The 25,135-nt window shown below is 56.7% G+C and overlaps 7 protein-coding genes across 7 annotated transcripts; 3 read left to right on the forward strand and 4 right to left on the reverse strand.

Moving 5' to 3' along the window:
• Positions 1 to 649: 649 nt before the first annotated feature.
• On the reverse strand, positions 650 to 6,205 carry P884DRAFT_259678 (uncharacterized protein). Its single transcript, XM_069441374.1, has one exon. It carries the CDS (start codon positions 5,942 to 5,944, stop codon positions 908 to 910), a length of 5,037 nt encoding a protein of 1,678 aa, XP_069297629.1. The 5' UTR covers positions 5,945 to 6,205; the 3' UTR covers positions 650 to 907.
• Positions 6,206 to 7,603: 1,398 nt separating this feature from the next.
• P884DRAFT_200320 (uncharacterized protein) lies at positions 7,604 to 10,735 on the forward strand (the record flags this gene model as incomplete). The annotated part of the gene is made up of 2 exons (XM_069438288.1): positions 7,604 to 7,776; positions 7,843 to 10,735. The coding sequence occupies 2 exons, from the start codon at positions 7,604 to 7,606 to the stop codon at positions 10,733 to 10,735; spliced, it is 3,066 nt and encodes a 1,021-aa protein (XP_069297630.1).
• A 560-nt stretch (positions 10,736 to 11,295) lies between these two features.
• Positions 11,296 to 15,165, reverse strand: P884DRAFT_269829 (uncharacterized protein; the record flags this gene model as incomplete). Its single annotated transcript, XM_069442299.1, has 2 exons — positions 11,296 to 13,283; positions 13,338 to 15,165. 2 exons carry the CDS (start codon positions 15,163 to 15,165, stop codon positions 11,296 to 11,298), a joined length of 3,816 nt encoding a protein of 1,271 aa, XP_069297631.1.
• Positions 15,166 to 17,825: 2,660 nt separating this feature from the next.
• Positions 17,826 to 20,056, reverse strand: P884DRAFT_243563 (uncharacterized protein). The gene is made up of 2 exons (XM_069440326.1): positions 19,656 to 20,056; positions 17,826 to 19,582 (listed from the first exon to the last, which is right to left on the reverse strand). The coding sequence occupies exons 1-2, from the start codon at positions 19,954 to 19,956 to the stop codon at positions 17,907 to 17,909; spliced, it is 1,977 nt and encodes a 658-aa protein (XP_069297632.1). The 5' UTR covers positions 19,957 to 20,056; the 3' UTR covers positions 17,826 to 17,906.
• A 204-nt stretch (positions 20,057 to 20,260) lies between these two features.
• On the forward strand, positions 20,261 to 20,494 carry P884DRAFT_307460 (uncharacterized protein; the record flags this gene model as incomplete). The annotated part of the gene is made up of 1 exon (XM_069445133.1): positions 20,261 to 20,494. A coding segment is annotated over one exon (234 nt), but the record flags the coding sequence as incomplete, so codon positions are not given.
• A 1,045-nt stretch (positions 20,495 to 21,539) lies between these two features.
• Positions 21,540 to 21,884, forward strand: P884DRAFT_299845 (uncharacterized protein; the record flags this gene model as incomplete). The annotated part of the gene is made up of 2 exons (XM_069444713.1): positions 21,540 to 21,703; positions 21,767 to 21,884. 2 exons carry the CDS (start codon positions 21,540 to 21,542, stop codon positions 21,882 to 21,884), a joined length of 282 nt encoding a protein of 93 aa, XP_069297634.1.
• Positions 21,885 to 22,983: 1,099 nt separating this feature from the next.
• On the reverse strand, positions 22,984 to 24,601 carry P884DRAFT_243566 (uncharacterized protein). Its single transcript, XM_069440327.1, has 2 exons — positions 23,482 to 24,601; positions 22,984 to 23,384 (listed from the first exon to the last, which is right to left on the reverse strand). Exons 1-2 carry the CDS (start codon positions 24,528 to 24,530, stop codon positions 23,171 to 23,173), a joined length of 1,263 nt encoding a protein of 420 aa, XP_069297635.1. The 5' UTR covers positions 24,531 to 24,601; the 3' UTR covers positions 22,984 to 23,170.
• Positions 24,602 to 25,135: the final 534 nt, after the last annotated feature.

Raw genomic sequence — 25,135 nt, forward strand, 5'->3', positions numbered from 1 at the left:
GCATCTAGCGTTCGATTAATATATGTCACTCTTCCTCACCCGGTTGATAGCACCCACTCGAGATGCTCTCCACCGCTGCCGTTTCAGTTCAGGGGGCGACGTGGCGAGGTACACGTTGGGAGATAATTAGACGATTACCCGGTTCGCAGCCTTTCAATCGTGCCCGGGGGGTGTCGTAGATTCCCAAGGCCAGGGCTGGTCTGAAGTTGGTTGAGTCGGGCTCGCCTCAAGAGCAGAGAGTTCCACAGCCCATAAAAAGAACGGCGAGAAGCATTGTCCATGATCGCTGATATGTGAGACCGACGTTTTCACCCCCGAACCTCCCCACTGTGTGAAGTCCAGCCCCCTGCTCGCCTAAAATTGCATCTAGAAGAACGCGTCGCAGTTTCGTCAGAGGCAGAGTGAAAGGAAGAAGCCCACCGTGCCCATCCCCGGCCACCGCATGGCCATAACGAAGGAGCAGAACCACACAGATAAGACCTCCTCCGACCCGCTTTCCCCCACAACTGACTCGCGAGTTACGTAGGGGATGCTCGTGCATCGTGGCCTAAGCACTGGCGAGCACAGCGCTCGAAGGTGGAAACAGGTGTACAGATTACAGTACAAGACTCACTTATGTTGACACATTATCACCTTCCGAGCGAACCTTGCCCTATCGTAATTAACATCACTGAAGTCTATCGATGCACACCTATTAATGCATAACACAGCAACCGCTCCGACACCTTTCCAGAAATCATCCCAGACATGACCTTGGTGACACCGATAACGCCGAATCTGCGATTTGGGAGAGAAGTTGGGCAACCTTGAAACCGGAACTTGAAACGAAAAGCTTGGTTCATCTAAAAATAAAACTAAGGAAGCAGGCCAGCAAAACGCCAAAACAAGCGAGCGCCGCAGTGTCGAGTCAAATTCTTCCTCGGCCATGTCTCCACACGGCCCGGTCCCGGAACGCGTTTGTCCCGCCAAAGTTGTGGAGCCTTTCGCCGATCAGATAGGCCTCGTCCCGGATTCGCCCCTGCCAACTTCGAAAGACGCCAAGCATGCTCCACAGGGAGAGTCCGCCGAGGATGACGAACGCTACGAACGGGAAGCTCATGCGGTATATCAGCACCACGAACACGTCGTACAGCGCCTGGTCGGGCGGTTCATGACCCGGACCCGTGACGAAGTTCCTGATCAAAGTGTGCGCGAAGCCGTTGGCGATGACGGTCTTGGCCAGAAGCAATGGCGTCGCCACGGCAACTAGCCATATCGCCAGACCGGGGATGACGAACGCCCGTGTGAGGATCGAGACATCTGGGTCCAGCCACCCGCGTCGAATCACGGCTCTTGCCGCGTTAGAGACACGTGAGCCCCTGAACACCGTGTTGGTGATGCGCATGGCTAGCTTCAGGTAGAGAAGGCCGAGCGTCCAGGTCTGGACCACGTGGATGGTATGCGTCGGAACTGTAGGCTTGACGCTTCCGGCAGCGACGGAGTTTGGGAAGCCAGGCCTGAGCACACTCCCGTACATCACCTCGTTGAGAGGAACAAGGGCGTAAAGCTCCAACAGCGACGCGGCGAGGAGCGGAAACACCACCAGGGTAAAGAAGTAGGTAAAGGCGACCCGGGCAGCGCGGCTAACTGCATGCCACGTTCCCCGGAACACATCGCGATGGCCGAGGGCTCCCAGGGCCGCTGCCAGATAATTCTTGACAGTGCTGTAGATGGCCCGTACGTGGAACAGCGCGTACGACGCGAAGCCGAGAATATGAATGCCGATGCTAAAGGCGTAGATGTCATTGATGCGAATGTGCGGCGGGATCAGCTGCTTGAGCATCCATCGGCCAAAGACGAGTGGAATTATAGTGCTGCAGACACCCGTGACGGCGGCAAAAATCCAGATGAGGAGGATGAAGAGGAAGATACGGAACCGGAAGTGGGGTGGCACATAGACGAGCTGGTACTGCTTGGTCGAGTAGATGTCTGTTTCGGGCAGTTTGTCTAATCTCTTGTTGTTCTCGTCCACGTCGAGAAACACCCCGGCGCCTTTCGGAATCTTGACCTGGTCGGACGCGGGCGTCCGGACGAACCGTCCATCGGGAATGAGCTGACCGGACCGAATTAAGCTCTCTTTCCGTAGAATGCGTCCCTTTTTCGTTGTCAAACTCTTCTCCGTGCCGCCTTGAAGAATACCGCGCCACGACCTTGCCACAACGCGGCCGTTGCTGTCAACCTCGAGGAACCACCGTCTCCAGAATGGAAGGTTGCGATCAGGCGAATCCTGGGGGAGGATGAGCTGGCCCTCCTCATCGACCCGCCGCTCGCCGAAGAGAAACCACGTGATCCGTAGAGCTCGGGCGCACCGGCGGAACCACCAGGTATACATGGCATGGAGCCCGTGGCTTGGCTTGAAGTACTTGACGACGACCGGCATTAGGAAGCTGTGAAACAGCAGGTCGATCGGAAACTCGAGCACCGGCTCGTCGGACGAGTAGTGAATCGGCAAGACCGGGAGGGACACAGACAAGCCCCATACGACGCCACCGAGACAGACGACAACCAGAGCGCCGTAAACGAACGCCGAAAACAATATCTTACGCAGCTGCGTCGTTACGTTACGCTCCAGCACGTCCCGCACCGGATGAAACTCGGGGTCATCCGGATCGCGGATGAAGTAGAGCACGCCCTTGCGCATAATCTTGCGGCACATGGACACAAAGAGCGCAAAGTGGAACATGTAGCCGGTGCCAATAAACCAGTGCACAAATATGGATGTGACCGGGTAGTTGAGGGTGAAGAGAAGGCGGGATTTGAGCGTCGTGTGTTCGAAGAGTGGGAGCAGAGCGAGGTCGAGGAGCATGCCGCAGTAGAGGGGAAAGACGAGCATCTCAATGCTGATGATGAGAATGACCTTCATGACCCCGCTTGCTTGGTTGAGTCCGTCAATGATGGACGCTTCCCACTCTTGCGCTGCCTGGGTGGTAGAAAAGGGAGCACCCCGCCGCAGATAGAGCGCGGCCATGAGCGAGATGGCGATGTACCCCGCGAGCGTTGCCCAGAACCTGTCCATGCCGGCCCAGTAGGCAAGCTCGTGATTGATCGTGTCCGTAGTTTTGGGCAGGTCGAGATTGAGAACCCAGGAAGTCGGATTGAAGACGGTTGGCAACACTCGCTTCACAAACACTAGTATTTTTGCGGCTGCGGCATATGCTTCCGCACCTTTGACGGTATAGTCGCCTCCGAAGAAGAACTCAACGAAGTGCCACAAGCTTGACAAGGCCAGGACGATGTGGTCCTTCAGCACGAACAACGCAGCGTGGCTGATGGCAGAGAAATTGCGCACTTCCGATGCAGATATCAGGGGCAACTCCGTCACGAAGCTGGCCCCGATCCTGTTTGCAGCGCCGAGCGCCATAAACCACGACGCATTGACGGCCCTCAGCGAGTAGTCGGCGACGGACGACAGCAACAGCGCCCGGCTCAGCAAGTAGAACGACTCGGAGATGGTCGAGGATGCCAAGCCTAAGAATAGCAGAAGGCAGTCCTGGAGAAACTTGGAGAGGCTAAAGAACATCCGAGCGATGCGCATGGGGTTGGCAAGTCCCCATATCGTGACGCGGCCAATGTTGTACGGGATGAAAACGCCGACGAAGATGGTGATACTGACGAGAAATGCGCAGAATATGGCATTCTGGAACAGGCCGGCGACCGGGCCGCGCATCCCGAGAAGCTCCAAAATGCCTTCTAGGTCCTCCGCATCTTCAATCGCTTCGGCGTCGAGTCCACCCGCTGCATCGGCACCTTGCCGATCCTGCCCCGCTCCGTTGGCCGGCGCGTTTTCCACGCCTTCTTCCTCCTCGGGCTCATCTTCGGCAAAATCGCCACGGAAATTAACAGGAGCAAGGTCATCTGGATTAATAGCATCAACCTGCCGCCACATAAAATCGGCAATCCGGCCGATGAAACCTGCGGGGCCCCATACATTGGGGGCTTGGGGCACTGGCTGCGCGTCTGCCTGGTTTGGAGGATCGGGGCCAACGGGCAGGGCCTGCGAAGAATCATCGGTTGAAGCCCCGAGGTCGCGAGGTGCGGTTGCGTCGCTTGAGGATGCTGGTGCTTCCCAAGGTGGGAAGGCATGTTCGGACGGCCTTTGAATCCCAGATTCGGGAACCACCGAATCTCGAGATGGTGGGTCTGGAGGTAGGTCTGTAAAAGACCAGTTGTTGTTTGCAAAGGGGTTGACTGTGTTATTGATCAAAGGGCCGTCAGTATGCGCCCTCGGCCGCAAGGGGTGGCCCATCGGCTGGCCCCAGGTGTCTTCTGCATCTTCTACCAGTATCTCTTTCCCCTTGGAGTTGTTGTCCTCGCTTGTCTCTGACTCGTCGACTAGTGGACCGAACGGACTGGTATCCGACTTCTCTTCACGCAGGGCTGCTGATCCCGAAGGCTCAGCCTGGTCAGTTCTGACTGCATCGTTGTCTCGCTGGCGTGCCATCATAGATCTGGTCAACCGCATCCAATGGTCCAACTTGACCTCGAGGTTGCGCTCCCGCGCGATCCTCAAAACCTCTTCCAGGTTACCGCGCGCCTCGCGGTATATGTCGAAGTACTCTTGCATTGTCGTCCGATCAAGTCCTTGCATGTCACTTCCTTGGACCGGGATAGTGGGTGGCACGAGGTTTGGGGACATCGGCCGTGAGGAGGACTCGGTCGGGTCGTCAGGGAGACGGTCGCGGAGGTTGGCCCTCAGATCTTCGTCCGCAGTCTCGCTGTTTGTATCGTCGAAAGCATCCGTCGTCTCGTCTAGAACATCCTCGAACTGTTCGTCATCTGGTTCCGCTTCGGCCTGGACTTCAGCGTTGGCCGGCTCCACAGCCGCGGGTTGCACCGGGTTCTCAACCGCGGCGAAGGCAGCACGCATGTTGATCTCGGGCTGCTGCTGTACAACGTAGTCTCGAACCAAGATGATAAGGATAAAGCACACTATGACTAAGATGGTGATGATCTGGCCCTCCAGCACGTGAATGACGGCCCGGTTGATGGACGGATGTCGCGTTAGGTTGCGGAGAAAGTCGACGTCGCTGAGCAGGGACTTGTGATATAAGCTCGGCGTCGGCGCTGCGCCAGTTGCGTTTAAACCGACAGCGGGCTTGTCTCTGGTGGCCACGGGGCCGAAGAATAGTCGCAGGATGGCGGAATAGATGGGGTCGCTGGATGCCAGCTTGATGCCATATAGGCCCTTGACCAACCTCGCGGATTCCGGAGGGAGGTTGTCGATTACACCCCCTATCGAGGCGACGGTGGTAGTCGCCGCAAATAGCGGACTGGAGGGGCACACGTTGGAGTTGTGCGAGGCTCCAGCAATCAAGTCAAACTCGCCACTACCCACTCCGGAGACGATCGCCTTACCGCCCAGCCCCTCGTCGCTGATCCAGAACAGAAACGACCATACGGTGCGCATCAAATAGGGCAACCAAACCAACCAAACGTTGGCGACTAGTGCAGCCCTCATCCAGACAAGCAGGTTGCGGAGCAGATACTTGGCTGTGTGCCGGAGAAACACATGGACTGGTAGGGATTTCGGCATGTTGGGATCGTAAAGCTTGGTGAAGCGGAAAGAGGTCTTACACAGCTCGCAGTGCTTCTTCTGCGAGTGTGAAAGCCACTCCATCAAACAGTCCTGGTGGACATACTTGATGCTCCCGCTGCATTTGCAGGGGAAGAAGAGCGGCTCGTCTTCTGAACCCTCTCCTCTGCATATGCGGCATGTGTCAGGATCGGAAGTCTGCGAGTCTGGGGGGTTCGTTCGAAAGCCCTTCGTAGCCGAGGACGATATCCGGCGCCGCGTATTGGGAAACCGAGTCGGGTCGGGCGCCGGAAAGGGTTCAGGGAGGCCATCCATTACGGCGTCGAGGGTCGGGTCGGGCGGCTGGTTAACGGGCACGCCATTCGACGTCATGACAAGATAAGCCTAGCTCCCATCAGGGAGACGGGCGGGAGGATAATGGTCGGCAGGATCTCGATGGTGCCGGCGATCGTTCTCGTGGTTGCCAAAAGGTCGTCGCTGAACGTCGCTTAGGAAAGTCGGTAGCGGCCGCGGAACAATCGAGGAAAACACAGCAACGGCCAGTGAAAATCGGTGTATCAAAAATAACCACTTTTCCCTATCCGTATTGAAGGGACGCCAGACGAGCAGTGCTGACCAAACGCGGAATCCTCGTGCGTTTGTCGTTGTTGTTGGAGATGGCGAATCGAAAAAAACGTCTATCCAGCGTTAGAAACATGAACACGATGCTACTTACCCCACAGAGGCTTGGCCAGCATCAGCCAATACGGAGTAGTGCGCCAAGAAACCGGGGGCAACGCGGGCAGTGCACGTGCCTCACAGCAAAGAACAATGACTTCACGAGCCATTCTGCGTAATCCGTACTGTAATCCGTACAGTACACGAGGTAAGGTACCTTGGTTACAAAGTAAGTTACGGCGAGGAATGTCTGAAATATGGCAAGGGGCGGATAACGGGGCCGAAGCAACCCCCCTTGCAGCACCTGGAGCGTTTTAGTTATGCCGCTCGACTGTTTCGCATAGCGACAGCCAACAAACAAGTGGCACAAAAATTCGAGGTATTGCTTCCATATATATACCGTACGTATGCAGCATGTTTGGATGAAAACTATGTCGCGATATCTAGTGTCTTCCCAATAACTATTGCCTACTTGGTGCGCTCGTAGGTCTTGGGGTTATTTATTGACCCGGAGCTTCCTGCCAGATAAGTCTCGGCTCAGCTGCGAGATGCAGGGTTGGACATTACAAAGGTCTGCTCGAAACAGCATGGGCAATTTCTCGAACACCCCCCGGAATGAGGATGGAGAGCGATTGCCGAGACTCCTGAGACAGTTTGGTAGGATCCCGCAAGATAAAATAAAGCAGGATTAGCTCTTCGGAATTTTGAGTCAATTGAAACCCGAGCCCATAAACTTGTTTGAAGGCCGAGAGCTGAACTCTTTCTTTTTTATTACTCCCTTTCCTCCCTCGAGATCGGCGGGAGTGCTGCGAATGACGTGCATCCGGTGCGTGGGGCAAGTCACTGCTCACGCCAACACCGAAAACCAAAGCTTCTGCTTGATTGACGATTGACGTTAGGCGACACCATCACCGAACAGTCCGGGACAAAGCCCGGAACAAAGCCCGGAACATCGCAAAAGTTGCTTTGAAGGCTATCCTTCTTGCGTCGGACGTTCTCTTTTAACACAGAAAAGAAGCTTCCTGACGTTGCTACCCGGATTCCTTCGACAACCTTTTAGGGCTTCGATTCCCTGCTCTTGGCTTTGCGATATGCAGGCAGCTCATGCGATAAACCAAAGGGAAATCGAGGTGCGAATAGCGAGCAATTCCTCCGAGGTTCGTTTTCACCAGCATCGACCGATCAACTACAAATTGGCCAGCACCAAGCTGCCCAAGCTGCTCACCCATCGCGCGTTCGACAAGAGCTCACTGTGCGATCCCACAGGACGCTATTGAGCTACAGATACCACGAGGACACGGACACGCCTTTTGGTCGCGCGACGCGTTGTCGCAGCTTTTGGTGATCAGCCTGGTGCTGAACCAACGCCACATCATGGACGACACGAACGGCACTCCGAGGACCTCAAGTACCTCGAGCTCGAGGGCGGCGAACGGTATCAATGGCGCAACCAAGTCCCCAGTGAACGGCCACGCGCCGAGCAATAAGACGAGGACGAAATCCCGCGGGCCCGGATTGTTTTCCCGAACATTCAGCATCGCCGCACGGTAAGCCCGCCCTCGTCAACCGTGATTGATCTGTCTGCCTTCACATCCACTGACCGTCTTATATAGGCTGCTGACATGGTACACCATCCTGACGATTCTATTTCGATGCCCCGCAAGCCTGGACGCCTGCGACGACACTTCTCCGCGCATCTGCAAGCCCTATTTCCAGCTCAAACACGCCGTCGCGCCCCATGTCGAGCCATACTATGACGCGTATGCGGCCCCATACGTCGACGCGGTGCGACCCTACTATAACATCGTCGACCAAAAAATCATTGCGCCGAGCTGGGGCTATGCGAGGCAGTACGGCGCCCCGCGCCTGCAGCAGGTGCAGGCGTTCGCAGAAGCCCAGTGGGAGAAGACGGTCCAGCCTCAGGTGAAAAGGTATCAGAGTCTTGCCAGAGCGCAGTACGACGAAAAACTGGCTCCCCACGTCAACACCATCACAACCGCCCTTGGCCCATACTACGAGATTGCGCGAACCAACAGCCTCCAAACCTACCACGAACTCCTGGTGCCCGCGTATCTTTACATGCAGCCACACTTGGTGGAGGGGTACCGCGCGACGTCGAATTTTGCCAGCAACACCATCTTCCCAACCTGCGTCTGGACATGGAACAAGACCTACAATTTCCTAAATGGAACGGTCGGGCCACAGATCAGAGCTATCTATGTCGAGAATGTCGAGCCCCAGCTAGTCAAGATAGGCAAGCGCCTGGGTCGTTACAGCACCGGCAAGAAGTCCGTCCCCAAGCCACCGACTGATTCCTCAACCAGCGCCTCGGTCAAGACTACGTCCTCGTTTACTAAGCCTGCGGTCTCGGTTACTGCCACCTCCACGTCGGTATATGCGCCGTCGTCATCATCGTCAACCGGCGCCGCTGAGACCAAGAAGGATCGCGCCGCTGCCGAGTCTCCTAGATTGAGGTCGACGTTGCAGCCCATCCCCCCTCCCGAGGTTGACGAGAACCTCGAAAAGGAGGACCCCAGACGCCGCGAGACCCGGGAAATCGTGGCGGCCGACCTCAAGGATTGGCAAGAGCGGTATGCCAAGGCCGCCGATGAGGCTGCTGCCGAGATCGACGACCGAGTCCAGGAAATCACGAAGACCATGATGCGGCAGAACGCGAGGGGCACGGGCAAAGCACACCTCGACCGGCTGCAGACAACTGCCGTTGACGAGCTTGTCGCCCTTCGCAGCGCCATTATCGACATCATCGGGACTGTAAAGAAGGGCGGCGCGACGCCTGAAGACGCCCAAGATCAGATTGTCAAGGCTGTCCGGAAGGCGGGCTTGGCAGTTAAGGAGAAGGGACAGGCAGTACGCACATGGCGCGAAGACTATGAGAAGGAGCTTCAGAACTCTGTCACGCAAGCCGCTGAGACTCACTTTACAATCCTGGAGAACATTCGAGATCTGGCCCTCCAGAAGATTGGCATGAAGTGGGCATGGACCGATGGCATCACGTACAAGGACTGGGCCAAGTATCATCAACTCAAAGGCCGATTTGACGAGTGGAAGAACGATCTCCGGAACCATGTGACCAGCCACCCTAGTATCGAGATTGCCCAGATCGAGGCGGCGAATATCGAAGATGAAGCGATGGAAGTTGCCGCCTCAACTGCCAAGGAGCTCGCCCGCCTGAAGCAGGTCGCTAACTGGAAGCTGACTGCTGGCGACGATACTCCCGAGTTTGACAGCACCTTGATGCAGCAGGCTGCTGAGGCAGTTGAGGCTGCGAAATTGGCTGCGGCTAGCGCGGCCGAAGCGATTGTCGACGCTGCCAAGGAGGCCAAGGACTCGGTGTTAGACGGGATAAGCGAAGGCGTCAGTCTTGTCTCTGAGGCTGCGAGTCAGGCGTCCAGCGCCGTTCTCGGGTCGAAGGAAGCCGAGGGCGGTTCCGAGGAGCAAGAAGCGGACTCGGAGGACGTCTCCATAGCCTCTGAAACTTCGGATCCGTCGTCCGAACCTGCCGTCGAAGCCTCCTTGGTCCTCGAAGAGTCACAATCTAGTTCAACGGAGGTGCCTCGAACTGAAGATGCCACTAAATCAGGGGTTGTCGCTTCTAGCGAAGACGCTTCCGAGCCGGGCGAGCAGGCAACGGCCGGAGCTGTGGATTCGAGCTCAGAGGAGCTCTCGGTTGCTCCAGAGGAACTCTCAAGCGTTGCCGATGCAACATCCGAGCCGACTCCAATGGTCGCAGACCAACCGGAAATCGTAGAGCAACCCGAAAATGCCTCGAGCATGATCTTCGAAACCCCAGTAATCCTTGGCAATTCTACTGAAGAGGTGGAAGATGTCGGAGAGGACAAGGCTAGCCCGGTTGATTTACCCACTGAGCAGAGCGGGACAACCGAAGAACACGAGGACGACGAGGATCTGGGCGTGGAAGAAGATGCCCTGCCCGTCTCCGAGACGGCGACCGTGAGGCCAGCGCTCTTCGGTGCGGCCGCCCAATCCGTCCCCAACCGGAGACCGATCCTCGACGAGGACACGCTGGACGATGTGTCGGCGGCCATGGAGTCCATGCACGAGGACCTGAAGTCAGCCTACGCGTCGGCCATGTCGCTCGCCAATGACCAGTACTCGCAAGCCCTGTCTATAGTATCTGCCCAAATTCGCGGTACGCCGGAGCCGGTCCACGAAAAGTTGCTGGCGTCCGTCACGGCCGCTTACAGCAAGGCCATGGCCTCGGCAAGCTCCCGTCTCGACGACGCGATCAAGGGCGCGTCGGACCAGCTCTATGGCTCTACAACAACCAAGTCTGGCATTCTGCCTACCAAACTCCCGGTACCTGCGGTAGAGTGGTCACAAATCCAGTCTATCGCATCTGAGCGGCTGCAGCAGGGCCTTCAGTGGGCCGAAGACCAGTACGAGAGTGCCAAGGTCGCGGTCGGCCTGGCCAAGGCTACCGACGCTGTCAAGGACAAGGCGTCTGGCCTCAAAGATGAATTGTGAGAAGTGCAGGGGAAGCTGAGAGAGTTCGTGAGGGGAGAAGAAAAGATTTAAAAGGTGGAACAAAACAAAATAAAGAGCGTGGGGGAGGGAAAGACCTGGGGATGATGCGAGATGATGATTATGCGTTCCGAGAAATCCCTGGCATATCTTAGTGACGCAGCAAGAGCTTGTCTGTTATAAACCGGGGGTGAAAGAGGTGAGGGTGGGATGACGGGTTGATCGGATGGAGGTGGCAGTCTAAGCTGTTTGTATCATGGGCTTTCCTTTGTTGTATCACCATCTTATACCCTCTCTTTACGCGGCCTACAAGTCCTGTTTCCTCGTCATGTCAGATCTTGTATGGGTGTTGGCGCCGACGACCAGTCTACGTTTAATTACATCGCTTGAGTCAATGGAGCAGGTCCGACATAACAAGTTTCTACCCAAGGAGCGCGAGTGGATGAAGCAAGACGACTTTCCGTAGTTACGAAATTATATACGCTGAACGTCAAAAAAAAAAAAAAAAATAATAATAATGCAAGAATTACATCCAACGGGAAAGTTTTCATCCATCAGTGGTATCAAGCAACCCATCCCATCATGCCGACCGGAACGTCCTTTTCAGACAGCTGCGTATCCATGAACTCCTTGGTGGGAGGCAATTCTACTTCGAGTCCTTCATCGTAAGATTCATCATCATGGTCATGGCGAGCGCTCTTCCCCGGCGCAGGCGTTAGCGCATCAACATCGTCCTGCTGCTGCTGCGGAGGATGCGCCAGATACGAGCTCCGCTGGCTCAACCGGGACCGTCTACTCTGGACCGACTGCCGGTTCTGTTGCAGCGGCGACACGAGGCTCGACGCCGCGTCCTCGCTGTCGTTGTCGTTGTCGTCGTCGTCGTCGTCCAGCCCCGAAACCCGTTCCGACACGCGGCTCAGCCCGCTCGCCCTGCTGAGCCGACTCGACTGCGTCGACATCCGCGCGCTGCCCCTCTTCTCCCGCGTCGTCGGCCCCGCCAGCATCGACAACGGCTTGCGCGAGAATATGATCTCCCCTCCAGGCAGGCGGATTTCGTTCGCCTCCAGCGTCTCGGCGATGTCCAGCATCAGCACGTCCATCGGGCAGATGTACGCGACCCGCTTCCGCTCGCTCCACGCCAGGATGTGCCCGCACACGGCGCCCTGCTCGCGGTCGACCACCCACGCGCCGCTATCACCGGGGATGCCCATCGGGAGGACGGGCCGCCGTGGGCCGGGATGGGATCGGGACTGGAGCGGATGCGTTCCTGCGACTTGGTAAATGTGGCTCGGGGAGACGCGGCCGTAGATCTTGACCGACGCGATGGCTTGCAAGACCTGGCCGGTCTGCAAGCCGCTTGTGCGCGCCATGCACTGCACCTCGAGACCCGGCAGGCTGGACGAGGGGACGACCGACGTTGGGTGGACAAAGGAAAACTCGTTGCCTTCGTCATCTGCCGGTTCGCTTTCCCAACACATCCGCCGCCGGCCCTCAGATTTGGGCGCGGGAGTTAGGGTCGGGATGAGGTTTCCGTCTGGGGCTCGATCCTCGTTGAACTCGAACAAGGCCCAATCGATTTCGTGGAGCAGGCCATTCTCGGTGCGGCGGCGGATCCCGCTGGATGCATACACCTCCCCGACGGAGTAGGTGTCCAGGTGGTCTTCGTCCTCCGTCTCGGCGGAGGGGTAGAAGCCCTCTGGGACATCGTCGAGTGCCGGCTGCGTGATGATGTACCCGTCGCCGCAACCCGGTTCGACGCCCGGAATGTCACCAGGCTCGGTGAACTGCTCGTCCTCCTCTTCCTCCTCTTCATCCGAGTAGTCGCTGGTGATGGCCGATTCGGACAGGGTGTCTGAGTCCGAGTCCAAAAACTCGCAGGCGTAGACCTCGCTCCCGCTGTCGGGGTCCGGCTCGCTGTGTTCGTACTGCTCAGCATACCAAGCCGCGAGGTCGGACCTCGGTCCGGCCATGCTCCTGGAGGGGCCGCCCTTTCCCGCTTGAACTACCTGGTCTGGATCATCCAGCATGTGGTGAACAGTCATCCCGTACTGCTTATTGTCCACCATGATCAGCCCGCCGAGGCTCACCGGTGGGAGATGGCGGTCGCCGATCCAGGCCCCAATGCTGGCACCATTTCTCGGTCGCTCTTGAAATCCCGGATTAGCCGCCACGACCTCCTCTTGTCCTTCGTCAACTGACTTCGCCATGCTCCGGCTGGGCTGCTTTCGTGACCGGAGGACTTGGCCCCGGCACACCTTGAGCGCCACGCCGGCAGTGCCGTCGAATAGGTTACCCAGCTTCTTCTTCAGAATGGCTTTGACCTTTCCCACGGAAGTGCAGACAACAAGAACCGTCGGCTTGGTCTGCTGGGGGCTCTCGCCAATCGACTCGAGCGATATCTCGACCGATTCGGGATTCTTGCGATAGAAGTGGCGCAGGGCAGAGTTAATCTGGGGCATGAAGACCGTGTTCCACTTCTCGATTATGTCCGGAGGGAGGGGGGCGTGCGGATAGAGCCGCACCTTCTTGGACGACCTTATGGACTCCTCGGCTGTGCTGTCGTTAGTCCGGGTCCACAGTATGCTGGGAAAGATGATGAACGCACCTTGACTTTCCGCTTGCGCCTCTTCCTGGGATGACTCGACCGCACTGCGTTGTTCAGGCTTGCTTTCCGGTTTCTGGGACGAGGGCGGGTCCTCGGACTTGCGCACTGAAGGGCCCGCTGTGGCGGGCCGCACGGGCTCTGGACGAGGCTCGCCAAGGTCATCGCCCAGCCGCTCTTCTAGGTTGCTGACGCCATCCAGAATACAGCAGGCCTCTAGGTACCTGCTCGCCTTGAACTGAACGCGTGACACAATCTGCTCGGTGGTTTGAGCCCCGGCGATCTCTTGGTCAACGGCATTCCAGCAGGTCTGAACGGCCTTCATGTAGAGCGAGCCGCAGCGGATTGCGAGCTGTTCCAGGACCGACTCCGGCAGGGTCGGCGACTCCGTACTTGGCACCAGGTTCTCGAGCTTGGTCCAGAGACCGACGGACAGGAGGATCATGGCGAGGGAGTAGAGGTCAAAGGTCTTGGAGTCTGCATTATTGGCCAAGGGCGACAGGGTGCTGTTTCTGGGGTCGAGCGGGTGCTTGTACAAGGAAAAGGGCTTGGGGGCGTCCTGCGACTGCGGGTCCGAGAAGATGTCAAAGGACGATATCAGGGGCCGCCTGATGTCTACCTCGCCTTGTGTGATCCCGCTGACCTCGGGGTCTGTGCCGACCGCATTGCAAAACGAGATGTTCTCGCTGATGAGGTTTCCGTGGGTGATGCCCCGCGCGTGCATGTCAAAGACGGTGTTGGCGAGGTTGGCGGCGAGCCGGAACTTGGCTTCGAGCTTAGGCTCGAAATCTGGGCGGGCTAGCAAGTCGGAAAGTGAGCATAAGTTGTAGAGGGGATTCTGTGTCAGGTGCTCAAAGGTGACGGGGTTGAAAGTCCGCGGAAACTGGTAGACGAGGCCGAACCTGGAGTTGTCCATGTCCTCGAAGTAGCCCAGCAGGCGCGGCAAGCCCGTCCACGACCCGGGTGACCGTTGCGGCTCCTGCTGCAGACCGGCCGACACCTTCTCGAAACGCCCCATGGGTGGCGAGATGCCCGTCATCGAGTAGATGGGGTCGAAGGGGGCGTACTCGAGAAGCAGCGGAGCATGCGGCTGTCGCCCGCCGGCTGTGCTCCGTGTTAGCTCGGCGTAGGCTTGCTTGCTCATGAACACAACCTCGCGAGGGCGCTCCTGCTCAGCAAGCTCCGTCATGGGCTCGGCCTGCAAGGAGCGCAGGTTGGTCAACGACTTGGGATCGATCTGTCGGGGCGTCTGGATTCTGGACGACTCGAACGGGCGCAGGTCCTCTAGGGCGGGAGTCGGGGCAGGCATTCTCTGACGCAGAGCGGCCGAGGCCTGCGATGACCTCGTCCGAGAGAGATCATAGAGAGTGTCGATGGAGGTGGTCAGATCGCGGATGAGATCCTCGAACCGATTCTTGTCCCAGACAACCATCCGGATCTTCTCGCCCTTCTTCGCGGCTTCCTCGGGCTCGACCTTCTCACCCGCCAAGCGGCGCGAGCTGTGCCAAAGCGGCTCGGCCTCGGCGAGAATGTCCTTGATGGTCGACATGATGCTGCCGACAACCTCACTGAGCCCGGCCTTGTTGAGGGACGAGTCTATCAGCACCTCGGCCGACTGGCTGGGATCGGACCACTCAAGACCCCAGGTGACAAGGCGGTCCTTCTGGATGCGCAACTTGCGGTGGAGCGCCTTGATCTCCGGATCAGCCTCGGCATGGTGGACGGGTTCTTTGACGAAGTCGGACGACTTTTTGGTGTCATTGTACAACCGGCTCAGCCGGCGCTGGAAGGCCGGCAGCTGGACGCCGCCCATAGGGATGAAGGAGTCCATGATGGGAGATCAGATGGCGAGCTGTCCAGATGGTTGATGGACAAAGAGCAAAAGTCGGCCGCTTCGAGCGGCGGTCTCGTTTGGCGCCAAAACAAGGATGTGAATGAACGTGATGATCAATCAACCCATGGGTTGCACAAAAGTGATTCGAAAGTTCCTCAATTTGGTTGCTCGGCTCCCGTTTGCGGTGAACGTAGCGCGGTTCCACCCAGGCCCGTTCGGCTGAGTAAGGTGTTGAAGAAGCGAGCGCGCACGCTTTTGGGTGTGTGAGTGCTGACTGTCCGGTGAAGAAGCCGCGCGTTACGGTAGCAAGTGCAGCCTGTGAGCCAGCCCAAAGTAGGTGGGAGGGGTAATTAACTCCCTGATAAAATGGGACAGCGGTTCTCGGGAATCCACGAGAAGGCGGGCGGGTTTGCCAAAAAGGACCTCCCCGCTGCAATTGACAGCCCTTAATAGAGACTCAGCGGGGCCCCGGAAGATAATCAGGAGAGGAGCTTTTAGAATCCATGGCGTTGTTGAAGCGGCGACGACCTGTCGAGGCGAATTGCCATTTCGTTATTTCGGTGCCTACCAGAGGCCAGAACGCTGCTGCCTGGTGCCTCAACCAATCCCGCACCAGCAACGGTCCCGTTTGGGTTGCTCCAAAGCCGTTGCCTTGGGCCTGGCCTGGGTACTGCACGTGATTTTGGGTCCGATCAACACCAGAACCAGTAGCCTTTTGGCACCTGAAAGGGGGCAATGTGGGGCCCGTTAGTCCGACATGGCCGGCTCCGACAGACCCACTTCTCCGAGACGGCGACGAGCACACGGGTCTGTTTGGAGGATTGAAATCAATCGGATACCTCCATCGTAGTGGCCTGAATCACACAGAAATAGAGGACTTTTGTTTATTATCAAAAATAAACAAGGTTGTTCTGCATCAACGGCTGTGTTTTCGGAGGTGAGATGTTGGGTTGAGCAGTTAATTAACTATGCGCAGTGTGCGGATAATAAAGCTCTGCAAGTTGATGCCTAATTACATGGGCACAGTTCACGACTCAAAGGAGAATTCAGGGACTAGTATCGATAAAAGAAGGTACGGGGCTAAAAAGCAATGGGCCAACGGTGTCAGATACCAGACGGTCTGGAAAGAGCTGATCAAGTCCGGGGCATTTATTAGTAGAATGGCGATTTAATTACCCCGTCGATGTCGGGAGTTGTACCCCTCGGCCTTTTCAAAGGATTCGACCACACGAAACAGAACGGGGGTTTATGACAGACAAATTTCCCACATGGGCCAGGTTTGTCTGATCATGGACGCGCTATTGCGGCATGCTTCCTCCCCCTTCCTCCTTCCTCCCCCCTCAAAACAGAGCCCTGCAGCCTGCAGTTGGAAATTACTAAGCTTTCTCCCTTTGATGCCTGCGAGAGTTCTAGTGGTCTACCGAAGGCTTCACCGCCATCTGGAGCTAATTCTTGGGGTTGTCTAGTGCCTCAACACGGTTTTAGTGTCTCCTGAAAATCTTCGGCCTGGAGCGCGTGGTCGTCATCCGCCACCTCCTCAATTCTCATGTCTGCGAGATTCAGGCATAAAGATAGTGTTTTACCCACGTATTGTCGGTGATCCCCAACACAACCGGCCATGGGTAGAAGGGGTTCGGTTTTGACAGAAATTGGCGGGTAATTAGATACACCTTAGAGCCGATGCCGCTTGGCCTGTACTCGAGAACGTCTTTATCCCATCTTCACTTTCGGTGTCTGGAGCAACCATCACCCGCTTTTGTTGCTCTGCACACGTTCAAAACAGGATGCAACTCACCAGCCTCATCGCCGCTTCTTCATGCTCTGGTTGGCGCCACAAACGCCGCGCCAACCGACTGCCATATATCTACAGAGAAGCTGATCATGCCGATGGATCGTTATAATTAGTGACGGCTTTCCAGGACCCCTTGTGCGGTGATGAGAGGCCGTCCTGGAAAGAGACTACCGGGTGCCTCTGGACCGATCGTCCCTACAGAGCTTATAAGATCACCTGCGAGTAATCGCACGCTCAGAACAGTCTTCATGGATCCCATGCGTTTTCAATAAACTAAGGTTAATACAACTACTTAGACATGGAAGGCATTGTATCTTTTGCAGCTATAGTCATAAGGTGCCGGGCAATGGCAATACATCATACACGGCTGTCTGCGAGACCACGGTTGACGTGATCTGCAGCTCTTTGCCTCTTCAGCGGTCACACCATTCAACACTTAGCGTCAATTCAAGACAATGAAGACGGTTTAAGGCGCGCCCGCAACATATACTATGTCTTGTGTCCGTTTCGGAACTGTCTCCCCTACCTACCATACCGAGGAACCTGATTTAATACCTGTAATAGAAGAGTAGTGTACTCAGGTAATGCCCTGGCCCCCAAGAAACAGCGAGCTAATTAGAACATGGTGAAGGGGGCTCTTCCTTCGAGGTTGAGCAACTAATTATTATACGAGCCATTGCTCTAACCAGTATCCGTTGCCCTGTTTTAGCCTGCTCGAGGTAGTCTCTGGATAGTGTACGTTATCACTTTCAACTCTCTTTTGTTGTTAGATTGCCCGGGACAGTCATGCGCCTTGTACGGCTCTCGCTCGTCATGGACAGAATAAACATCAAGGGGCAAAAGATAATAAAGTTGGAAGATCAATGCGTATTATTATTAATATTTAGGTACTTGATCAGCCTCTATGTAATACACCGCCAATGGCTTCATGACGTTAAACCACGATTTACCTTCTCAACGGAGTGTATAGGCCGCTTCTCCTTAACCTCCACCACCGGAGGCCGGCCGCGGCAAGGCCCAAAATGAAGACGACCACGCCGCCCATAGCTGCATACGCAACCGGGCCCGGTCCTGCCGGGAGGTCTATCAGGTTTTCGTTCGTTTTCACCGGATGGAGCATCATGTTGGGAGCATAGATCTTCCCATCCTCGCTCCTCCAGAGCAGATACGGCAGGTCATCGCTATCGTTTCCGCCCCGGAAGCCGCGGGAAAGCCACGCGTCGTAGATCTTGTCCGGGAAAGCAGACGAATACCAGAAGGACGCAGACGTGGTGATGTAGGCGTGCGGCGTGATTCGGTAGATTGCCTCGCCTCTGGCCATGCCGACCATGCCCGGCTTTTTGTGCGATTCGACGTCGCCAGGCCCATTGTACATCTCGTTCATCTTGTCGAGAGGCCACTGCGGATCCTGGTAGACCGGATGCGGCGGCGCAACGAGCTTGAGGCCGTGCCAGAGCGCAAAGGACGGGAGAGTAACCTCGGAATGCACGGCGAGACCTTGGACGGCTTGGGCGTGGTGCGCGGCGAGCAGCAGCGTTCTGCTGGCGCGGCCCATGGCTGGCTGGCACATCCAGCGCGGCGTCCCTGTGCCGGCTCTGAGCCCTTGGTACCAATACCTCCACGCCCAGTCAACCATATACTGGACGTGCGTACAGGGGCCGACGGCGATGAAGTCGGCCTCTTCGCCGACGCCCCACTCGAAGTTGTCGTCCCGGGGGTCGTCGACGGGCGGCCGCGGTCCGATGGGCTCAAAATCCTGGATTCTCATGTCCCACCCCAGGCCGCCCCCGCCCTCAAGGGTCGCGTTGACGGCCGCGAACAGGTCCGAGTAGTTGCCGTGGACCCTGGGCATGTAGAACCAAGTGCTCCGCTCTATCGACTGCTTGCGAGGCTGCGCGCGCGCGAAATCCGACATGGCCGCGAGATAGCGCCCTGCATGCCCCGTGAATCGAACGTCTAGCTCTAGCTGCCAGTAGTGGTCGAATTCCGGGTAGAACAACCCGAAGAGCTGGAGGGGCTGCATTACTTGGTACGTGGTGATGTGCGACTTGATTCTTGGATACCAACTTTGCAGCAGAGTCTCGTCGAACAGGACGGCCATGCCCTGGAATTCCGGGGGCACCAGCTCCCTGACAGCCCGCTGGTAGTTTGCTTCGCTGGAGAAGATATTCCGCTCCTTGTTCTTGACGTCGACGAGTATGAAGGCGGTGTACTCGCCACCATACCGCAGAGCTGTCTCTGCGATGGTCGCGCGAAGATTCACCAAGTCCTCCTTGGTATAGTTGTAGCCTTCAAAAGCGCGGAAGACAATGGCAGTTCGGGGCACGCGCTCAGCCGCTTGCGGATGGATAGCCGGCAGCCTCACCTCCTCGCCCGGCTTGCGCATACGGAAGCGTCTCTCAGTCGGACGTATCGGCGTTGTGTCCTTGAATCTCCGGGCGTTTCGCTCCAGGCATTGGTCTTGCAAGGCTGCCCAATCTGTCGAGTTCCAAGCCACTTTAATCCTGTCGTAAGACGGCTTCTCCTCCTCCCAGCCGTACGGTCCATAGCGTTCCGCAGCTGTCATCCAGGTCTGACCCAGGCCCAGAGTTTCGTGCGAGCCCACAAATGGGCGCGGATACGCTGCCATAAGCGGTCAAAGACTGAAATCTCGTGAAGGAGGGCGATAAATTCATTAATTAGCTTGTCAACTTACAGATATCGATGATGCTCTCACGCAGATTGTCATCGTTCTCTTCTGAGCCCAGGACTAATCCCCTTGGGCCAACACAGGGAACCCGCGGTGGCGCAAAGCTCCATTCTTTAATATTTGTCTCGCGGGGTGATGCCGTCTTGATGGCGGGCCTAGCATTGGGATCTGGCCGCCCGTGTGCTAATGGCAAGGGCTCGAGACGCGCGTCATCACGGGTCACGAGTAGTGTGCCCACCAGACCTAGCGACAGCGCAATAAAAAGCAAAGCCAAGATGCGAATTCGGGAGAACCCAGCGTTAGTCATGTCGTAGCCCCGGCTATGATTTCCCCCAGTTATTGCGCTGTTGTACTTGCAGTACAAAAGCCAAAGGGGTTAGTGTATGTAGGTGTGACGTGCTCAAGCATGAGAACGAGCTATGGATAGAATCGGGAGAACTGTGCTTGATTGGCAGGGAAGAACTCTTGTGTATGTAGCGGCCGGGATCCACACCTTCCCTTTGAGAGATCGGCGGTGTGCACGGACAACCGACGGGTGTGATTGGGCAAGCGAAACAGAGCTGACTGCGAAAGGTACTGTACCTCGGTGAAGCCGTCGCTCTGTAATCCGTACTGATCCCATCCTCAATGCCCTTACTCAATTGGGAGCCCTGCCTCTCAACGTCGACCGGGCATTTGTATCTCTCATCGACCGGCAATATCAATATGTCATCTGCGAGATGACGCGCTCACATTCGTTTATCGAGATGAAGTGCGACCCGGTTGACACGGTCGCGATAGGCGTCTGCAAGCTCCGTAACTGCGAGGGTGTCTGTCCCGCCACCATGAAGGCCTTCATTGGATGAGACGGGAGAATGGGTGAAGACGGGTCCCGAAGAGATCGCCAACAGGACCCGGTATATCATCAATAATTTCAAGCACACCCCAACTACAAGGACCGACCATATGTGACCAACTAATTAATATCCGTACTTCACCTCCTACCTGGAAGTCCCCTTCGTCTCCCCGCTGGGCTATCTGCTTGGAAGCTACTGCGTTGTTGATAGCAAGTTCAACAACTTCAACAACGACCACCTTTTCGATATCATGAATGAGATTGCCGCCGCCATCATGTCCCACCTCGAAAACGTGAGAATTAGACAGGCGAGACAGGTCCGAGAAACTCATACGAGGCCTGAGCGGCTTCACAAAGCAGGAGCTGCCCGCTCTATCGCCTCCTCTCCGAGACGACGGGGCATTGGAACACATTACGTTTCAGGCTCCCGGTCCTCCGGGTTTGGCCTTGGGCAAGGCTGATGGGAAAGATGACTTTAATTACTGACGGGACATCTTCTAACAACTCGGAACGCCAGTCGGGGCCGAATATGGTATCGCTCTCGTCTCAAGAGTCGACACAGTCTGGCCAGTTACTCGCTACTCCCCAGAGAGGGGCTTCCGAAACACCGCCAACGACCCCGCGGGATGACTTGGGCACGAATCCCATGGAGGAGCAACTACTGGCCGCCATCGCCCATTCACCCACGGAACGTTCACCTTCCCGATCGACGAGTGTCCCCTCTGAGAGATCCATTCTGGGAAACCGGAATCTGGCTCAATATCGACAGTATCCGATAGAGCGATGAGGAGCCAGGGTATATTAGGTGTCATCGAACTACCGACACGGAGCCTCGAGGAACAAGTGCGATCATCGCCTCCCGAATCTTCACCTTCCGCGCCCCCACTTGCGACGTTCTCTAGTCCTGAACGGCCCTGCCTATCCGGGCTCTCAAAAGAGTCAGCAGACCCCTTAAAAACAAGAATGCTGGCACCAGAAAAATGCGCCAATGCCCATCATCTCCTCTTGGTCGACGATAACACGATAACCCCATCAACCTCAAGCTGCTCATACAAATGGCTCGCAAGCGTAATCACGCGTACGCAACGGCGAACAACGGTCTCGATGCTGTCCAGTTGTACAAGAAATCTCTAGAGAAACAAGCAGCGCGCTTCAGCCTAGTGTTCATGGACATCAGCATGCCAGTTGTGAACGGCTTCGAGGCCACTAAGGAGATACGGTAGCTGGAGATCGCTGCCGGCGTACCTCCAAGCAGGATCGTTGCACTGACGGGCCTGCGCAGCGACGTAAATGGGGATGAGGCCGTCGCGAGTGGGTTGGACTTGTCCCTGACGAAGCCTGTCAAGATGAGTACGGTCAGGGAATTGTTGGACGAAGTCCAAACAGGGAGTAAAGGATAGGGAGGGTGGTTTCCTTGTTGGTAGAAACTCGACACATGGCTGGATTCAGTTGCTGTGGTCGCAGACCCAGTCGCTGCAACTGAGTAATTACATACATTCGCCGCCCAGAGACATGATTAATTATTAGCATTGGTTTGGCCACCGCCAACATCTCTCAAAATCGGGCAATGTAACAACTTCCACATATCGGTAACAGCATCGATTCGGGTTCACCTGGGCCAACAATCAACCCGCCTCACGGATGCACTGAACGCCCGGTATGCATTGCAACTGTCGGGACTGGTGAACATTCCCGCGCAATTGCGTGGTTTCCCGTGAATACTTCACCGACAGGAGGTTGGTTTTCATGAGTGCACAAGCAAAACCAACGACAGGGCTTGTTATGCATAGGGGCGCCTTGATACAATTATAATAATATAAATATCGACATCCCGACCACAGCTTCCAGGCCAAGCTGTAAAAACCTTCCAGTTCCATCCTCTGCGCTCACAGGATGCACGAGCGGCGTGGACCTAATTACTGGTGATCAGATTCCAGAAGCGAGACGATTCGGAAGTGGAGGAACGTTCGAAACATCTCCGCTGTCTCATTCGAGGTTTGATTCATTCGGACGCTCCCCTTGGACTTCGGTTGCTCAGCAGCCTTTCCTTCCTCGCAAATGCGACAGTGACCATGGTTTCTTAGTTTGCTGATTACTAGATCTAAATAAGCCTGACAACTTAACAGGTCGGTCAACAACACCATTCTAACCTTATGTCTATTTGTTTTTAGGAATAACGTCGGCTATCCATAGCTATGTTATCGTACCTAACGTCACTGCTACTGACGCCCGACCTTGAGTACTTAATTAATTAAGCAGCATATCAATAGTCATGGCGCTCAAATGAACGACGAGCCGTCTGCACGCGCGGCAAACACCAGCTATTTTCTAAGGCTGGGAGTATCGGCAATGAAAGCAAAGGTACAAGCGCCAAGCTGCCGCAGCAGTCAACCGAGCAATCTGGGCGTTTGACTCGACAGCCATTGAAGCTGCAGCAGATGGTGTTCAGCTCAGCGAGGCTAACACCAAGGCATGGTTCACCGCCGGGGCAATTTGGTCGGCGGAAATGGAAAAGTGATTAGAGGAGTAATTAAATACAACAGCAGCCTGGATAATTAACTTAATCGTACTCTCATCGCGCAATGACATTCGCACTCCGTGGGTCCACCTTCATTACATGAATTAGCAACGCTTGCGTCCTTAGATTCCATTATGCCGTCATCTTCTCCCTCGGCGCCTCCATGGATTAGATGTCATTGTATCCCAGCATCTTGGGTTCTTCGTCCCGCCATACAAGCCACGCCCAGACAGCCGAGGACGCGTAGCTGGTCGTGGTCGCATACGAGCGCCCGTAGTCAGCGCGCTCAAAGACGGAGGGATCGGCGCGCTTCATGCGAGTAACGCTCTCGGGCGTGGCGATGGCGAGAAAGCGCTCCCGTTCCGGGCCCGGAGCCAGCGCTCTGTTTGTTTGTCTTGTTAGTGCCTTCTGCGCGCTGATAACGGGATCGATCTCATCAGGCAAGAAACAGGGGAATGCTGCGCAGAGAAGAAACCCACAGGGCGTTCCCGAATATCCCATGACACAAGCTCGGCTCCTTCTTCAAAAGCCCCTGCATTCGGATGCACTCGCGCCCCCTCTTGAGGGCGTCGTCGATCCGGTCGCGCAACTCCGGGAAGTGCGGGCGCAGCGCGGTCAGCGACAGCACGAAGCCCGGCGCGCCGTGGCAGAACTGCACCAGCCCCTTGCCGCGCGCGCCGCTCTCCTCGGAGCTGGGCCAGTTCCCATCGGGCAGCTGCATGTCCAGCAGCCGCTCCAGCACGGGCTGCAGCCTCCCCGCGAGCTCGGGCGACGTCAGCACCAGCTGGGTGACGATGCCGATGTCCCCGTGCACGGCGCCTAGGTACCGGCGCCCGTGCCACCTCCACCGGGGCCCGCGGTTCAGGATGGTGTTGGAAATCTCGGCGATGGCCGGGTCCACCAGCTCGCGGCTCGCCTCCCCGACCCAGGCGCGCACCATGCGCAGCAGGTACAGCGCCCCGGCACGCCCGTACAGCATCTCATCGGGGTACTCGTCGACGGCCAGCACCTGCGCGGCGCAATCGGCCACGAAGCGGCGGACGCTGTCACGTAGCCCCCCCGGCAATGACGACGACGACGGCGACGACGACGACGGCGACGACGACGACGGCGACGACGACGACGACTCCCCTTCCCTCGCCGCCGCCGCCGCGGCGCACCGCACCGCCTCGTACGCCATCTTCTCGTCGGCGATGCCGCACCCGTGCGAGCCCAGGCGGAGGTTGTGGCCGCGCGAGCCGCCGGGGCCGAGGTAGGCGCGGGCCCAGTCGGCGGCGGGGCGGCCCTGGAGCGTCAGGTCGGGGCGGCGTGCCGAGACGGTCAGCAGCAGGTAGGCGACGCCCGTCGGGCCGCTCCACAGGCCGTGCAGCGCCTCCTGCGGGTAGCGGCTGCGCGGGGGGTAGTTGGTCACGATGTCCTCGAGGGCGGCGCGCAGGTAGCCGTCGGTGGTGGTGGTGCTGCCGCCGCCGTCGTCGAAGGCGGGGGTTGGCGGCGGCGAGATGGTTAGGTAGCGGTCGTTGTCGTCCATCGTGATCTGGTTTTCGGTTTTTCTTTTTTTTTACTCTTTCCTTTTTGTTTCTATTTCCTCTCTCTCTCTCTTTTTTTTGTTTGTTCTTAATCTGGTTATGTGATCGATTAATCTCACATTGGGGAGTACCTACCTGCCTACCTTATCTTTTTCGTCGGTTAGCAGCACTGGTACCGATTGCGTTCCACTTTCGTTCGCTTGACGCGAAGAAATCGAGGCGGCACTTTGTTCTCTCGGAAAGAGCAGGGTGTTGAAACGGGGAACGGGGTGGTGAGATCAGCTTGGGCAAAGATCAGCTTGGGCAAAGATCAACTCGGGAGGCACAAAGGGCAGCAGTGCAGAAACAGGTGAGAATGGGCTGTTCTGTTACAAAATGCTGTTTCACTGTCAAGATAAATTGATTGGATCGATGAAAAGATAAGGCAGTCACGACCAGCAGGTCAGGTTGTCGTCATGGAAGGTGCTCCATGCGGAGCTCCAGGTTTCCATCGAATCTGCATGTGAGTGAGTAGACTTGCTTCGAAAGCCCGGAGGGAGCCCATCCTGGGTAGTGTGCCGCTAAAAAGGGACGGCCGGTCGTAAAAGGGTGCGGGGAGTGGGGCGCG

This window comes from Thermothelomyces heterothallicus (genome assembly GCF_042370625.1).
Source record: "Thermothelomyces heterothallicus CBS 202.75 unplaced genomic scaffold P884_scaffold_11, whole genome shotgun sequence".
NCBI classification, from domain to species: domain Eukaryota; kingdom Fungi; phylum Ascomycota; class Sordariomycetes; order Sordariales; family Chaetomiaceae; genus Thermothelomyces; species Thermothelomyces heterothallicus.